General features: G+C 39.9%; 1 protein-coding gene across 7 annotated transcripts in view; it reads right to left on the bottom strand.

The window, feature by feature from the left end:
* Positions 1-695: 695 nt before the first annotated feature.
* Positions 696-14,290, bottom strand: part of LOC6643054 (protein trachealess) — a 47,511-nt gene continuing 33,916 nt past the window's right edge. Inside the window, exons 1-10 of one of the 7 annotated variants that reach the window (XM_023176122.2) lie at positions 11,438-12,167; positions 7,830-8,065; positions 5,307-5,374; positions 4,829-5,147; positions 4,576-4,697; positions 4,127-4,204; positions 3,257-3,450; positions 2,985-3,091; positions 2,766-2,913; positions 696-2,703 (exon numbers count right to left, since the gene is read on the bottom strand). In XM_023176122.2, the coding sequence (XP_023031890.1) occupies positions 1,233-2,703; positions 2,766-2,913; positions 2,985-3,091; positions 3,257-3,450; positions 4,127-4,204; positions 4,576-4,697; positions 4,829-5,147; positions 5,307-5,374; positions 7,830-8,065; positions 11,438-11,685 (2,991 nt within the window). In that variant the 5' untranslated portion in view covers positions 11,686-12,167 and the 3' untranslated portion in view covers positions 696-1,232. Of the gene's footprint in view, positions 2,704-2,765; positions 2,914-2,984; positions 3,092-3,256; positions 3,451-4,126; positions 4,205-4,575; positions 4,698-4,828; positions 5,148-5,306; positions 5,375-7,829; positions 8,066-11,437; positions 12,168-14,290 lie in introns of those variants that run through there. The other 6 variants (XM_023176123.2, XM_047012261.1, XM_023176120.2 and 3 more) reach the window with 6 other exon arrangements.

Here is a 14,290-nt window from a genome sequence, read left to right as displayed (position 1 = left end):
GCTATATGTTTTGTTAGAATTACATCTCATTAAATATACATTTAGAGTTATTTTATTTCTTGTTTTTTTTTTGTTTAAGAGTTTAAATTTAAAATTTTAAGCGAAATTTGGAAAAACAAGAATAAATAAAACCAAAAAAAAAAAAAAAAAACATATTCTTATTTAGCAGAACTCTTAGAGATAGGGGAAAATATATATATATATATGATTTATATACATATATATATATATATGTGTGTATTTATAATATATTTAATTGGTAAAATCTAGAAGAGGAAGCATTTGATATGTTGTAAAAATGTTAAATTTATATATATATATATTTATATGCAAATTTATTTATATATATATATATATATATTCATTTATATGGTTAGAAAAAAAAAAGATTACATTTAATTTTTAAATAATTAATAACAATTAGATTTTTTACTGGTTAAGAATTGTTGTTTGCCGTTGTTGGTTTTTGATTTTTTTTTCTTTTCTTTTTAGGTTTTATATTTGAATTTCATTTAATTGCTAATATTTATTTATTTGAGTTTGCGTTTGCTCTTCGCCATTCTCTTCTTTTTTCGTTATTAATTTTTATTATATTTATTTTAAATATTTTAATCTTGTTTCTGTGGTGGCACACACATTATGCAAGTCTTATATAAGATTAAGTTTTTTGTTTGATTTTTGTTTTGTTTTTATTTTTAATTGCATATTTGCCGAGTATTTTGTTTTTTTTTAGTTTTGTATTCTTCGCATAATTTCAATGGGTTCTGTGTGAGTGAGTTTTAATGTTTAAATTTACAAAGCTTAAGAATTATTTAACAACATTGAATGTTTTAACGTTTTGTTTTCTGTTTTCTGTTTTATTTGTTTTTGTTTTGTTCTATTTGTCGTCGTGGTGTCGTATGTACAGTCCGAGGGCCAAAGGATCACTCAAATTCGAGGCAAAGTTCTGAGTGATTGGATGGGTGGGTGGGCGAGTGAGTGGTAGTCGGAGTCGACGAATAACTACTGCTAGTAGTACATACCTCCATCTCCTCCTACTTCTCCATCTCATCATCCTACTGGCCACTTCCTTTGCGTGCACTGAAAAACATACGCGCCACCTTGCCCAATGCCCCGACAATATCCCAGCGTTCCGTTTGCACATCCGTCGATGGATGCGCTTGGTAGTTTGGTAGTTGCTGCGGCAATGTTCCCTGCATTTGGCAATCGGCGGTGGCGCCATCTTCCAAAACCTAGGATGGTGTGGAATACCAACCGCTGGCCGGGCTACCCTTGTGATACAAATGGAAACTGGAGTGTGGGGCAAAGTATTGCGGTTGATCCAGATTGCTGTAGGTGACACCGCCCTCTGTTGTGGTGGTGGCATGGCCATGCGGATGCATTGTTGCTGTATAGGCTTGCGGTTTCAGGGGTAACGATGTGGTAGCCACATCTCCGGTTGGTGTGGCATATTGTCCCCTCAATGGATCGGCATACTCATAGCCACCGCCACCACCGCCGCCCCCGCCGTTTGTGGTCAGCACTGGAGCCGCCGAGGGAGCCACTTTGGCCGCATTGTTGCTATCGCGTGGCGACACCGAGGATGGCGGTGTCATGGCATTGTGATAGTCAATCGAACTGTGATAGCCACCATAGGTGGATACTAGATTGGTGAAGGCATCCGCCGAGGTCTTTTGCCCACCGCTTCCGGGATGTCCAGCGGCGGCAGCCGAATGCAATTGTAGGTATTGATTCTCATAGGATGACTCACTGCCTGGTGGTGTCGGCAATGGACCTGTCTGCTGTTCTCCATAGAAGACTCCCGGGCCCACGCCTGTGGGTGTCTGTCGTGCTGTGGCCCTAATGACGCTCTCTCTATTGGCATAGAGTTGTCGGAGTAGAGCCGTTGCTGGCATTGGAGCAGGTTGTTGATACGGTGTACCTATCCATTGTATTGTGCTGCTCTTCTCATTGGGATCATGTGGTTGTTGTTGTTGCTGCTGCTGCTGCTGCTGCTGTTGTTGTTGCTGCTGTTGCTGCTGCTGTTGTTGCTTAATCAGGGAATCGGCGCTAAAGTCAGTGCTTGGCGGATTATTACCAGTCACTGATCCCGGCGATGGCAAATGCTTGGACATTGCATGCTCCAGATCCTTGACTGCAGAATCTGCCGCCGAATTCGTTTGCTCCTCAACAATCGATGGCAGACGACTTCGTGGCGTTGCCCCACCATCACGTTGCTCCATGGCTGGTAACTTGGTCAATGGCTGCTGCTCGGCACTAATCTGCTCGGTCTGCTCTTCGGCCTGTTGGGCCGCCTTGCTCTTGCGTTTCCGCTTCGTTGTTGTGGAGCTTGTGGAGGTATTAGCTGGTGTTGGTGCCGGCACAGGTGTGGCCACAGTGGCTGGTAGAACTCCCACTCCCGTGTCTACCTCTACGCCCAATGGCGTTGGACTGTCCTTGATCAGCGAGAGATTATTCAGACTACTGCCATGGGCCGACGTTGCACTACGTCCGCGACCACGATGTGAATGGCCTTCGGGATCGGTTTTGGGTGAACTTAATTTCATGTCACCGGCACTGAGATGAGGATTACCCTCGCCGGATGCATCACCGCTGGGCGAGCCACTGCTCTTGTCATTACCCAAGCCCTCTTCATGCTTAATGCTATCCACACTGGGTTCCAGTTGACAACAGTCTAGAATGAGGTTCTCGTTTTCGCGATTACTACAATAAACAACAATTATATAAATTGTTCAATTTGAGATTAGTGCAAATGCAATTCTCACCTAATCACATAGTTGACGCATATTATGTTCTGCTCATCGGCATTTTTGGTACTACAGACGACAGTGGCGCAGGTTTGTAGCCAAGTGTAGCCACCACTTTTGTTCATCAGACGATAGTAGCCCGTCAAAACTTGACCCTTTTCGATTACTACAAAAACAAAGAGGGATTTCATTCATAAGTTCAATAAAGTCGCCTCTGGTATTTCAAAATTTACTTACAATCTGTGTGACTTTTACGTAACCGATTGGCATCTTCGGCATGGCACAGTGAATACAAGCTCTTGTTAACCAGATCCTCAGGTGCATAATCCAGCAGATCAGAGACTCTGAAAGAGGGTGAAATCAATATAGTTAGCCTTTAAAGTATATAAACACAAAGAAAATGGGTGGAAATCACTCACTAAAGTATGCAATATGCAGTAGAAAGCATAAAATGAGTATTCTTTGCATACTTTAGGGGGCGTTTGCTACATTTCTTTAGACTAACTCACCTGGGCTCACAGTGCGCCACACGTAAATCGAAATTGACACGTGTCACAAACATATCGCACTCCAAACGTATCTCATGAACCGAAGGCGGTGGCAGGGCAATGGCCAATGCCACCATACCAAGCAGCGGAGGTTGTGACTTTCGTGTGTGGGAGAATGTGTATTGAGGCCGTAGTTTGCATAGCAGGAGGACAACCTGTAAATGTTCCAAATAGGCGAAGGGTATATGGTTAAGCCGGTGGGCCACACAGTGGTTACAGCTTACAAGGCTAAGACTGACACATATGTATATATATATATATATTCTGCCATCAAGATCGTAAAGACACATTTCACAGAGAACAAAAACAAAAATAAAGAAATAAATAAAGCTCAGCTCATGTCATGTCACAAATATTTCGTTGCAGCGGAAATTGGTATCGGAGTTGAGTGTTCTAAAAGGGGGCGGAATAAAATCTCTCGAACCTTGTGGATGGATTGGACAAAAGTTGGTTGATTATGATGAAGAACAATGATAATGGATAATGCAGATGTTGTGTTGTTGATGTTGTTCAAAATGATGATTGATGTTTTTGCACTTTTATTCGATACTGATCAATCTAAAATCAGTTTTTTTTTTTGATATTTCTTTTCATTTGTTTTTTTTTTTGTCATATATAAAATTTTAATGGCCGAGATCGAAATTAAACGAATAACAAAATCGTTTGAAAGAAAATTAAACATCAAAATTATAAAATGAAATCCACAAATTTGTTTTGAGATTTACAATTTTGCATTTTTTTTTTTTTGGTTTTGTTTTTAAAAAAATTTGAAATTTTGTTGTTGTTCATTTTTTTTGTTTTTTTTTTGTACTGATTTCAATTGATACGTACCGAATAGTTTGAGCCCGGATTCTTAAGATTTTTAGCATTGTTATTGTTACCATTGCAATTGCTCGTTGCATCGTTGGCCTGTAGATAAGCAGTGGATGGGATGGTAATACGTAATACATAATGAAGACTAAATGCTAATTGACAAAACCCAAAAAAAAACCAAAAAAACAACAAAAAAAACCAACCAAAACACACACACACACACACAAAAGGTTAGTCCTACGACCCCAGACAGAAATTCGAGAAGAATAAAGACCAAGCTAAATAGTTAGAGTTCAGACTACAAAACAAAAAAAAAAAGGAAACAAAAATTAACATTAAATAAAAATAGGTCTGGGTTTTTTTTTTTTTTTTTTTAAGAGGGGTCGTTTCTACAAAACGTCGACTAGAAATTATGACACTTTGGCTTAAGTTACAAATAATTTTAAATGGCTTTTTTGGATGCTTACCCGATAGCCAGAAGATTTGAAATGGCAACCACGTTTGGTCAATGTGGATTTCATCCTGACACAAAAGCTACGATCATAGCCCTTGTAGCCAGCTGTCGATGCCTGTGTCATTGAGGCGGCAACTGCAACGAAAGGAGAATTGGAATTTATAGAATCATCTGAGTATATAGCTAGTACTCCGACAGTTAATCCGAGTGCAGATCTTTGTTTGCCCCTTCATTCCCATCTCAAATTGGACTCGGACTTGACTCACCGTCGGGATTGTTCGTACCGTGTGTGCCACTGCCATCATCTGAGGCTCCCGATGTGGGTGAGGCCATGCCTGCAGCACCACTGCCGCTGCTGCCACCACCGCCGCCGCCACCACCAGCAACACCACCGCCACCAGTTCCACTGGTCAGACTGAGACCCAATTGTTCGGCAATTTCTGAATGATCGGCCTGATGGATATAATCGAATATACTGCTGCCAGTCATCTCCACTTGCGATAAGCCCAAATAGATGGACACCGTTTCCGATATGTACAGGAAGCGTCCATCAGCGGCCACAGCCAAGGCGAAGCCATCGAGTGACTTTAAGAAAATGGAGAGAGAATCGAAATGAAATGAAATGAAATGTTAATGATATGCACAAGATGGCTGCGGGCTGCACCTCTCTCCATAGAGGTCCGCCGCTCCCACTCCTTCTCTGACTACGTCTCACTCTTTCGCACTTATGGCATTGTCATTTACCTGCAGTATGTGGGTGCCCTGATGTTGTTCAAACAAATCAACGGCGGGACTACGTCGAATGGCTGCACCTGCAAATGAAGATCGGGAGAGAGAGAGAGAGAGAAACAAAATTAATGAATGAATAAACATATGGAAAATGAGCAGAAAGAAAGAAAGAAATTTAATTTACAGCTTTCTCTTATTAGCCTCTCACAAGGATTGCAAAGAACTTGGCCAAAAGTAAGACTTTAAAATGTTTGTGTGTCGATTGAAAATTGAATTCATGGCAACAAGGCAACTTCTATCGGCTCTATCAGTTGAAGGGCCGCCTTCCTCTGGCCTATTATCGCTATCCATAAGCCACGTCATGCTCCAAAGGTCGACGACAACTACGACAATTGTATTGTGTCACGTCAAAAAGCATTCCAAGCAAGACAAGAATGACTTTAAGTACTTGGTGGAGACGGAGACGGAGACGGGGGCAGTGTTGCCTTTTTGAAAGCCAAATGTACAGGGCAGAGCCAAAGCAACAGAAAATACAAAAATGAAGGTAGTCAAGGCACTAAAAAAATAATCCAAAATCAATGGGGCGTTATGTATACATATATGCAGTAAGAGGGAAGAGAGAGAGAGAGAGAGAGAGAGTGGAACAGAGTGTTGTGCTGTGTGTCAGAGAGAGGGAAGTAACGCCTTCCATTCAATTGGATTATTATACAAAAAAAAAAAAAAAACAGAAAGGAAGGAGGCATAAACACAACATACCTAAAGCCCAAAAGAGGCAAAGGCGGATGGATGGATAGCCACAGCCAGCAACAAGCTGCGGGCAATAAAAAGCACTTCAATTTGACCCACAGCCACAAAAAAGGAAAAGCAGCAGCAGCAGCATAAAAAAAAAAAAACACAAAAATTAGGGGTGGAGCATACATATGAGCATTACTTGAAGGTCATTAAAGCCACTGGCTCTCCATCCCATCCACCCACCTAGCCACATATGGCTGTGGAACGGAACCGGAAACTGTTTGCCAACTTAGCGCGTTCAGAAATCGCTGGGGATTTCGCTGGCCAAGTGAGAGGAGATGGAGATGGAGAAGGAGATGGTGTTCGTGTGGGTAAAGTAAAGTAAAAATATATATGTGGACGGGCTAAAGCGATTTGCACTTGTGCGAATTATGACTCTTTGGTCAGTCGAACGAACGGGAACGAGAACGGGAAAGTGAAGAACCATAATCGTAAAATTCTATAATTGAATTAAATAAATATGGTCAAATGGGCGCATCAGCTGAGAAAATATTGAATGCTTACTTATATTTATTATGAACATTGCTTACATTGCGGTTCCCTTCAATTGTCTTTGTTTGCCGGAGACCAAGAGAGAGGTTGTGGGCGTGGGCGTAGGATTGGGATTGGGCATGGGTATGAGGGGATAAATGTGGAATGGTCATCGTATTCTTGGGGTTGCTCGATGAGTGTGCCGAGTGGCCGAATGCATCATTTATGACTTATTTTTGTTTTTTTTTTGTTTTTGGGGTTAAGCAATATAATCATCATAACTAGTGAAATTTATAGTTTAACTAAAGCACCTGAAGGCGAATGCAATCAATTTGTGAATCGGTTTTTTAAATATATTTTCAAATGAGAACAGTTTGCTTTGAAATTAAGTTACTTTCCAGGAATTCTGATATATAGAATAATCTAATTTATGGAAAATTGTGGATTAAAAGTCATTTCAGGATGACAATCTTATTCCTTGCCTTGTTTTATATAACAAAATTAATTGAAATTAATTTCGAAAACCCATTTTGTCGCATTGTCTGGGTTGAAACTTTCATTTACTAATTTGCATTTTTGTTTCGTGTGTGTGTGTGTGTGTGTGTGACTGTACTTGAGAGTTGTCATGTCAGTGAAGTGCCGCCATATTGGCGGCCATATCATCATCAAGACAACTGGAAATTTCTATGAACCGAAGCGGTGGGGGACAATCCAGAATGCGCAGTTAGCAATAAAATGTTGGAGGGGAAAAGGGGAAAATTACAAAAACTGAAAGCAGGAAACGCACATTCGCCTAGATTTTTCCCCTATCAACGGATTGTGAATTCCTTTTTCGGGGGGCCTCTTTAAACTACTTAAAAAATAAGTGAAATCAGAAACATTTGTTTCTAAGTATGCCAAAAAAAATTAAATAAATATGCGTACACACCTAAAACCACGAAAAAACAAAAAAAAAACCAAAACAAATTTATTGGTTTTTATGATAATTTTGTGTGGTTGTTGTTTGTTTTTTTTGGTTTTTGGTGGGGCCCATATTTGCATAAAATGTCACTATTAAAAGCAATTTATTTTTATTTGTTGCGCATGCGCAGCCATTTTGAATTTCGTCTGGCGTCACAAAAATAAAAAATAAAAAAAAAAAGGTTTCAATATACAATATTTTATTGTCATTGAATTGGAATTGAAATTGGTAATGGAATTTCGCAAGGCCTTTGGGTTTAGCACTTTTTTTGTTTTTTTTTTTGTGATTTAACAAACTTTCTCTATTGAACTTACTTTTCAGTTTACTGCTACTGGATGCCTCACGGGTCCATGGCGGATCACCATGTCCGGAAAAGTCTCTCAATTTCAAATAGCTTATGGTCAGTCTTATTATGGAAGCCTTATCCAATTGGCTGGTAATAGCAGCCGGCAATGGCAACATTTTGGCCAGCTCATAGAATTCATAATTCTCTTTGCCACGCCTTGAACGAGCCGCATCCCTAGACTTTTCTTTGCGTAGCTCCAGGATGCTAAAAAGAAAGAAGAACAAGAATACAGATCAGAGATGGTATTGAAATATTATGATATTAATGTATGTAATTCTCCTCTTTCTTTTTTTTTTTTGGTATTTACCAAACAAAAGCGTCAAAGCAATAAATATGTATGTACATAAGTAGACACTGACGAATTGAGCTTCATTTGAGGAGAAGGAGGACGAGGAGGAGGATGATCTTCTCACCTGTCCCTTAAAGGTTTTACAAGAAACTATCTCAAGGTATGGTACCCACGCTATGACCACCACCACCACCATGCCTAACTCCCCCCTCTTCTCACACTCTCTGTGTCTTCTTTACTCTTTTGTGATGGAATGGTGTCAGGTTAGGCTAACTAATTGCTTAACATTTGTCAAGTCTTTCAACAGCTCAGCCAATTGTTCCAATCTTTGGACAGTTTTTCTTTTACAACAAATATATACAAAAAAAAAAAAAAAAATTGCCGTACTTAAAAGATTTTTCTTTGTATGCCGAGTTTTCCAAATAAAAAAAAAAGACGTGAATAAAGTTTCGTCTTAGTTGATATTTTCATTATTTGTTAAGAAGACACACACACACACACACAAAACGGAGGACGGACATTGGATAGACAGAATGAAAGAAAGAATGAATAAAGATCTACATCTATCTATGTATCTGTTCTCTGTGTGTGCCACTGGCTTCTCAGTTTCTTAGTTCGTTTGTAATGGTTTTATATGAAAATGCCGCCTGCCTTTCTTGGCTTTGCCTTTTGCCTTTTTAACTGATGCGCATCTTAAGAGTGTTGTAGCCGCAGCTTTATTTCCCTTAAATGCACAAACTTTTCATTCACAAAACTTGCTGCAATGTCGGCGGCATAAGTGGCATTATGGCTTTACCTTTTTTCCCTTACATTTGGCTGCTATCAGATTGTTGTCATCTGGTTGGCAATGGAGTTGGATATAAAGACGAAGACGTTGTTGTCATCGTCGTCGACGATGATCTTCGCCAGAAACTGCGGCTTAAGGCCTTCATAATTTAACTTTGTTGTCATCGCATTTTGTTGTTGGTAGTGAAATTTTGTTCGCTACTTTGACAACGTACAACATCTTAGTTAATGCTTGAATATTCCCAAGTTAAGACTTCTTCGAATGAGTTTCCAAGTTCTAAGACTAGTTTATACCATCAGAAATCCCACAAAATGTTTCCTTTATTCTGGTTTCTCATTATATCATATGTATTAGATAGTTTTGGATCATCTTAGAACAGATGTAGGGCATTTGTTAACCCACATTAACGCTATCAATTTGTTCAGACGGCTTCTTCATTTCATTTCAGTTTTTTTCTTCTTCTGCTTTTGGCTGTTGCTTTCTTCATTTTCAACATTTTGTGGTCTTTTAAATTTATTTTAATGGTCTCTACAGGACAGGGGCATCTGGGTAAATGTGCTCATCACACCGATCTTCAAGCTATTCTACGTTTTTTTTTTTCGTCTTTGGTATAACTTTATTCAACTGAAGCGGGATCAGCGGCGGCTTCTTCATAGTAGGGAACTGAGCTTAGCCGAGAAGTGAATTGTAAGAGTGACGGACTGCCTGACGAACGGACAGTCTTTTGGCTTGACTCTCTCATCTCTCTGTGTGTGAGATTTTAATCTTGTTGGGGGCCGTCGGCCATAAAAATATTTTTGATAATTAAAATGAAACCGGCGTAAAAACACAAGAAAAAAAAAGCCAACAAGAAACCCGTACAACATGCGTCTGCCACGGGCCAAGCTAGTTTCCACTTGCTTTTTGGTTTTTTACAACGAGCATACAACAAATTTTTAATTAGTTGTCTTGAAATTGTGTCTTAAATGATTTCCTAATAAAAAACAAAAAAAAAAGTACACACATCCATATGTATGTTGATATGGTTCAAAAAACCCATGTAAAATGTGCAAAAGCAAATAAATTTGCTCAACAATTTGCCACACGTAGTGCAAATTAAATTTCCTGACAAGACCGACGACGACGACAAATGACAGACAAAGGAACATCAATCTTTGCATCATCAATATCAACTCAAATGTCATTCAAATTAGCCTAGCAAAATGTGGAAAATTCTTGATCAGAATACACTAAGTGAATCTCTCTCTCTCTCTCCTCAAGTAATTTGTCAACATGAGAATACAATAACAAAATCAAAAAAAAAAAAAAAGAAACATTAAAAAAAAGGTGTTGCCTTGATAAATGATGTTTGCCCTCTTTTTAATTTCGCAAACCTAAAAAACAAATAGCCAGGACAGCGACTAACAGGCGTATAAATTGCATGTCATTAGCAAAAATTACCGTATATGAAGAATTGATGTTTTGCCAAAAAATTAAGAAATGCAAAAACAGTAACACAGGAAGCAAATTGTTAATGAAACACCACCAAGATATATTATATCAGAGAATTACAGGCCTGAAGATCTGAAATCTGAAAAGCTTCTTTTATGCATCTTATTTCCACTCGAATGCCTGGGAATGGCAAATATTTTAGTTACTTAATGAAGGAATTAAAAACTCTTTTATGTAGACATTAAGCCGATTACATGCGGTTTTCTTTCTTTATCAATCTCAATCGAACGATTTTCGCCAATCTTGCATGAAGTCATAATGAAAATAAAGGAGAAAAAGTGCAGCACCTTTCTTTTGCTTCTTTTTTCTTGTTTGCCCTTCTTGAGGTCGATGGAAACCTTTCTTAACACACACACAAACACACAAGAACAACTGTCAACAGCAAAGGATAAGCATAAGGATAAGGGAGCATGACAACAGGGACATTGTTTATGGCCTGACACAAGTACCGTTATTGCTTTATCAGTTTTTTGTTGTTTTCGATAACTATAAGAAAACAACGACAACAGCAAAAAAAAACCAGCATGAGTCAAAGGACTCTGCCAGTTGACCAATATAATTGTGATTCTCGGAAGAAACATTTCCAATCAGAATTGGTCAAAAGTGTCAAAAATGAAATTTCAATTATTATGTTCATAATTTCCTGGTAAAGTCATAAAACAGATACAAATGATATCCCATCTCTGGGAGTTTACCTAACAGAATTAGGCTCTATTAAAATTTCGGAACAAAAAAACCTTTAGAGCAAAGTTCCTATTAGTCTAACAATAAGTTCAACTTCTTTCGAAAGAAGGACTTCTAAGGATAACTACTAGATGAATTAGTCTAGTTTTAAATGGAATTTATTTAGATGAGTTCGATGAGTTCTATGACAAAGCTCTTTGAGATATAACACATTCCAAAAGCGAACTTTTCCGATAGAATCCTTTGACTTTTCGCGTTGATAAATTCGTCTTCAATCGATTGAAAAAACACGTAGAGAAGATACAATATTGAGATTATAACTAACCCAGGTTCGATGGGTTGCTGTTGGGCATGCATTCCGGGTCCGCCTGGTTGATGTTGATTGGGCATTTTGTTGTATGGCGGCATGGCGCACAGATCCTGTGTGGGCACCATCCAACTGTGTGTGAAGGGCACCGTTGGCATACCCAATGAGCCCATGGTGGCGGCCATATGACTGCCAGGATGTCCGGGCGTTGGTTGACGCTGATAGCCGGCATAATCCATTGCCACGGCAGCCTGATAGGGCAACATTTTGAGGATATTGCCAAATATTTCAAGTAGTTTGTTTCACTTAAACACTAGGTTATTGAATTTAGCTAACACTGGCACATTTTTTTCCCATAGATCCTATGTAGACGTCGAGTATATATGTATGTATTTAGATTGTAAGTAGGTTGATTGCACTTGGTATATTTTTGGGGGGGCAAAAGGAAATTTTGGTTATTTCTATTGCCTGATTTGCTTTTTGTTTTGGTCCACTTTGGAGGTCAATGACGATCCGTAAACACTCACTCACACACACACACACTCTAATAATGCACCGTAAAAAAAACAAACAAACAAACAAACGGAAAAATTCACCAACATACGTTTTGTACGTGTCAGTGGCTGTCTTCAATTATCCTTTGCATCACGCACGCACGAAACGACACAAAACTAACGTCAAGTCCTTCGATTGGCATTCAAATTTTAGCGCGAAGCGTCCAGTTAATTTTTTTTTTTTTTTTTTTTTTGGGTATCAGACGAGACTTGAACTTCGGACGTATGGGTGTTTTGCCGTAATTGGCCACGCACCAGACACACCGAAACAGAACAGAACAGAACAGAAGCCGAAGTAGAAGGGCAAACCGGGCAATGGCAAACGTTTAATGGGGAAGGAATACGGCACACATACAGATGATGATACTACGGCGTAACCGGCGTACGTGAAAACTGCAGTTGATGACGATGACGACGACGACAGCGACTGAAGCGATGAAGAAGAATACTACAATACTATACTCTCTGTGTGTGTTTACGTTGAGTACGTCCGTTGCTGGCAACGAGTACGTGCAGAATAATTCAGAGTCACGTTCACGTCACCGAACAAAACCAAAGTAAGGCACAAAAAAGGCAGCAGCAGCAGTGCCAGCAGCAGCAGCAGAAGCAAACGGAGCAGCGGCAGAGTTTTCGCTGCCCGAAAAATCGCCCCCCACAATTGTGAGCAAAGAGACAGTCACGCACACTAGAGAACAACAGCAAAAGCAACGACAACGACAACGACAACAACAATAATAACAACGGCAAAACCGAAGATATTTTGGGGGTGACATCTTTGACTCGACACGGACACGAACGCTAAAGCTGAAGCCTTAGCCAAACGAAAGCCACAACGAACGAGAAGAACGCACGGCGCCAGCCCTAAGAGCAGCGGGTGAGCGCACCTGACACGCCGCTTGGTCATGTACTGGCTGCACCAGTAGCATTTTAAGCAGCCTCACGCTCCAATTCGCCGTCGTCGTCGTCGTCGTTGTTGTCGCTCTCTCCCGTTTATATGTATGCATGCATGTGTGTGTGTGTGTGCGTGCAAATGGGCGGGACGTGACGTGCTGTCGAATCGGAATCGACATAGTGCGCATACCAAATGAGCCGAGAGAGAAAGAGAGAGAGATCGCATATAATGTGAAAATGGGCAAGTGCGACTGAGATGTAGCTATTGCTATGAACCAAACTGGTTTCCCTCCCTCAGCCATTTATCTCATTCGCTCTTGCTTGGCAGTCGCAACATGCCATCTCTTTCATTTATATAAAATGGAGCCTTTGTTTGGGGCTGCATCACGCGCAGCAATTAGTTTACTTCTTTACACACACACACACACACACATTTGGGAATTTGTTTTCAGCCAAGAGTGGGGACTTGTATCTTTGGCTCTCGCTCTAGCCCGTTGTGTTGGGTTTTGTTTTATGTGTGTTTGTGTATGTGACCGAAATGCCAATGACAAAATACTACCAAAATGGTGGTGCTGCTGGTGCTGGTGCTGGTGGAGGTGGTGTCAGGCACTGATAGAGCGCAATTCCTGAATCCTGAACCTGGGCGGGAGCACTAGCCTTTGGCGGGCAGTCAGGTAGCTTTCTGTATGTGTGTATCATTTGAAGGAAGGTGCAAATGTGCAGTGTGTTTGTTGGGTGGGGGACAGTGGGGGCGTTTTAGTATTCCACACGAGTATACGAATACACAGACAGAAGCTGTCTCTCTCTCACACTCTATCTCCTTTATGCTGTTATTTCTTCCTCTTGGCTTCCTTTTTATGCGTTTATAACAATTTTCGGGAAGAGAAATTGTTTAATTTCCATCAAGACGAACATAAAAAGTTCTGTGGCCATGGATAGAGTCAAAATGATGAAAATTGTATATTTTAAGCATACTGATCGTTTTCGAAATTGCCACTTATATAATCTATGCAAACATCCTAGCAAGTCCTTGCCCTGAGAAATGACAAAAACATGTATTTGGAATGAATTGAATTGAACTTTTCGTTTTTGAAAAGTTAATAGAAGACTTTGCTAGGACGATGGCATTTGAAAGGATTTTACTTCAAAGCCTTTTAAAAGCTCTGTAGATCGTATTTCAGATCTTATATTAGGCTTACGATCGATTAAAATTTATAATCCTGAACTAGAGAGGAAAATGTAGGCTCACTTTCATTTTCTAATACCTGATTTGGGGTCGCGGTTGCTACTTTAATATTTTCCCACAAAAACTAGAGCAGGCATGATTTTGCACATGCAATTTTGTCGGTAAATACCGCACACACACACACACACACCCGCTACATACACACACACACACACACACACACAATCCATTCACATCTCA

This window comes from Drosophila willistoni, assembly GCF_018902025.1.
Source record: "Drosophila willistoni isolate 14030-0811.24 chromosome XR unlocalized genomic scaffold, UCI_dwil_1.1 Seg41, whole genome shotgun sequence".
NCBI classification, from domain to species: Eukaryota; Metazoa; Arthropoda; class Insecta; order Diptera; family Drosophilidae; genus Drosophila; species Drosophila willistoni.
The sequence above is the reverse complement of the archived record's forward strand: the minus strand, read 5'-3'. Positions and strand labels throughout refer to the sequence as shown.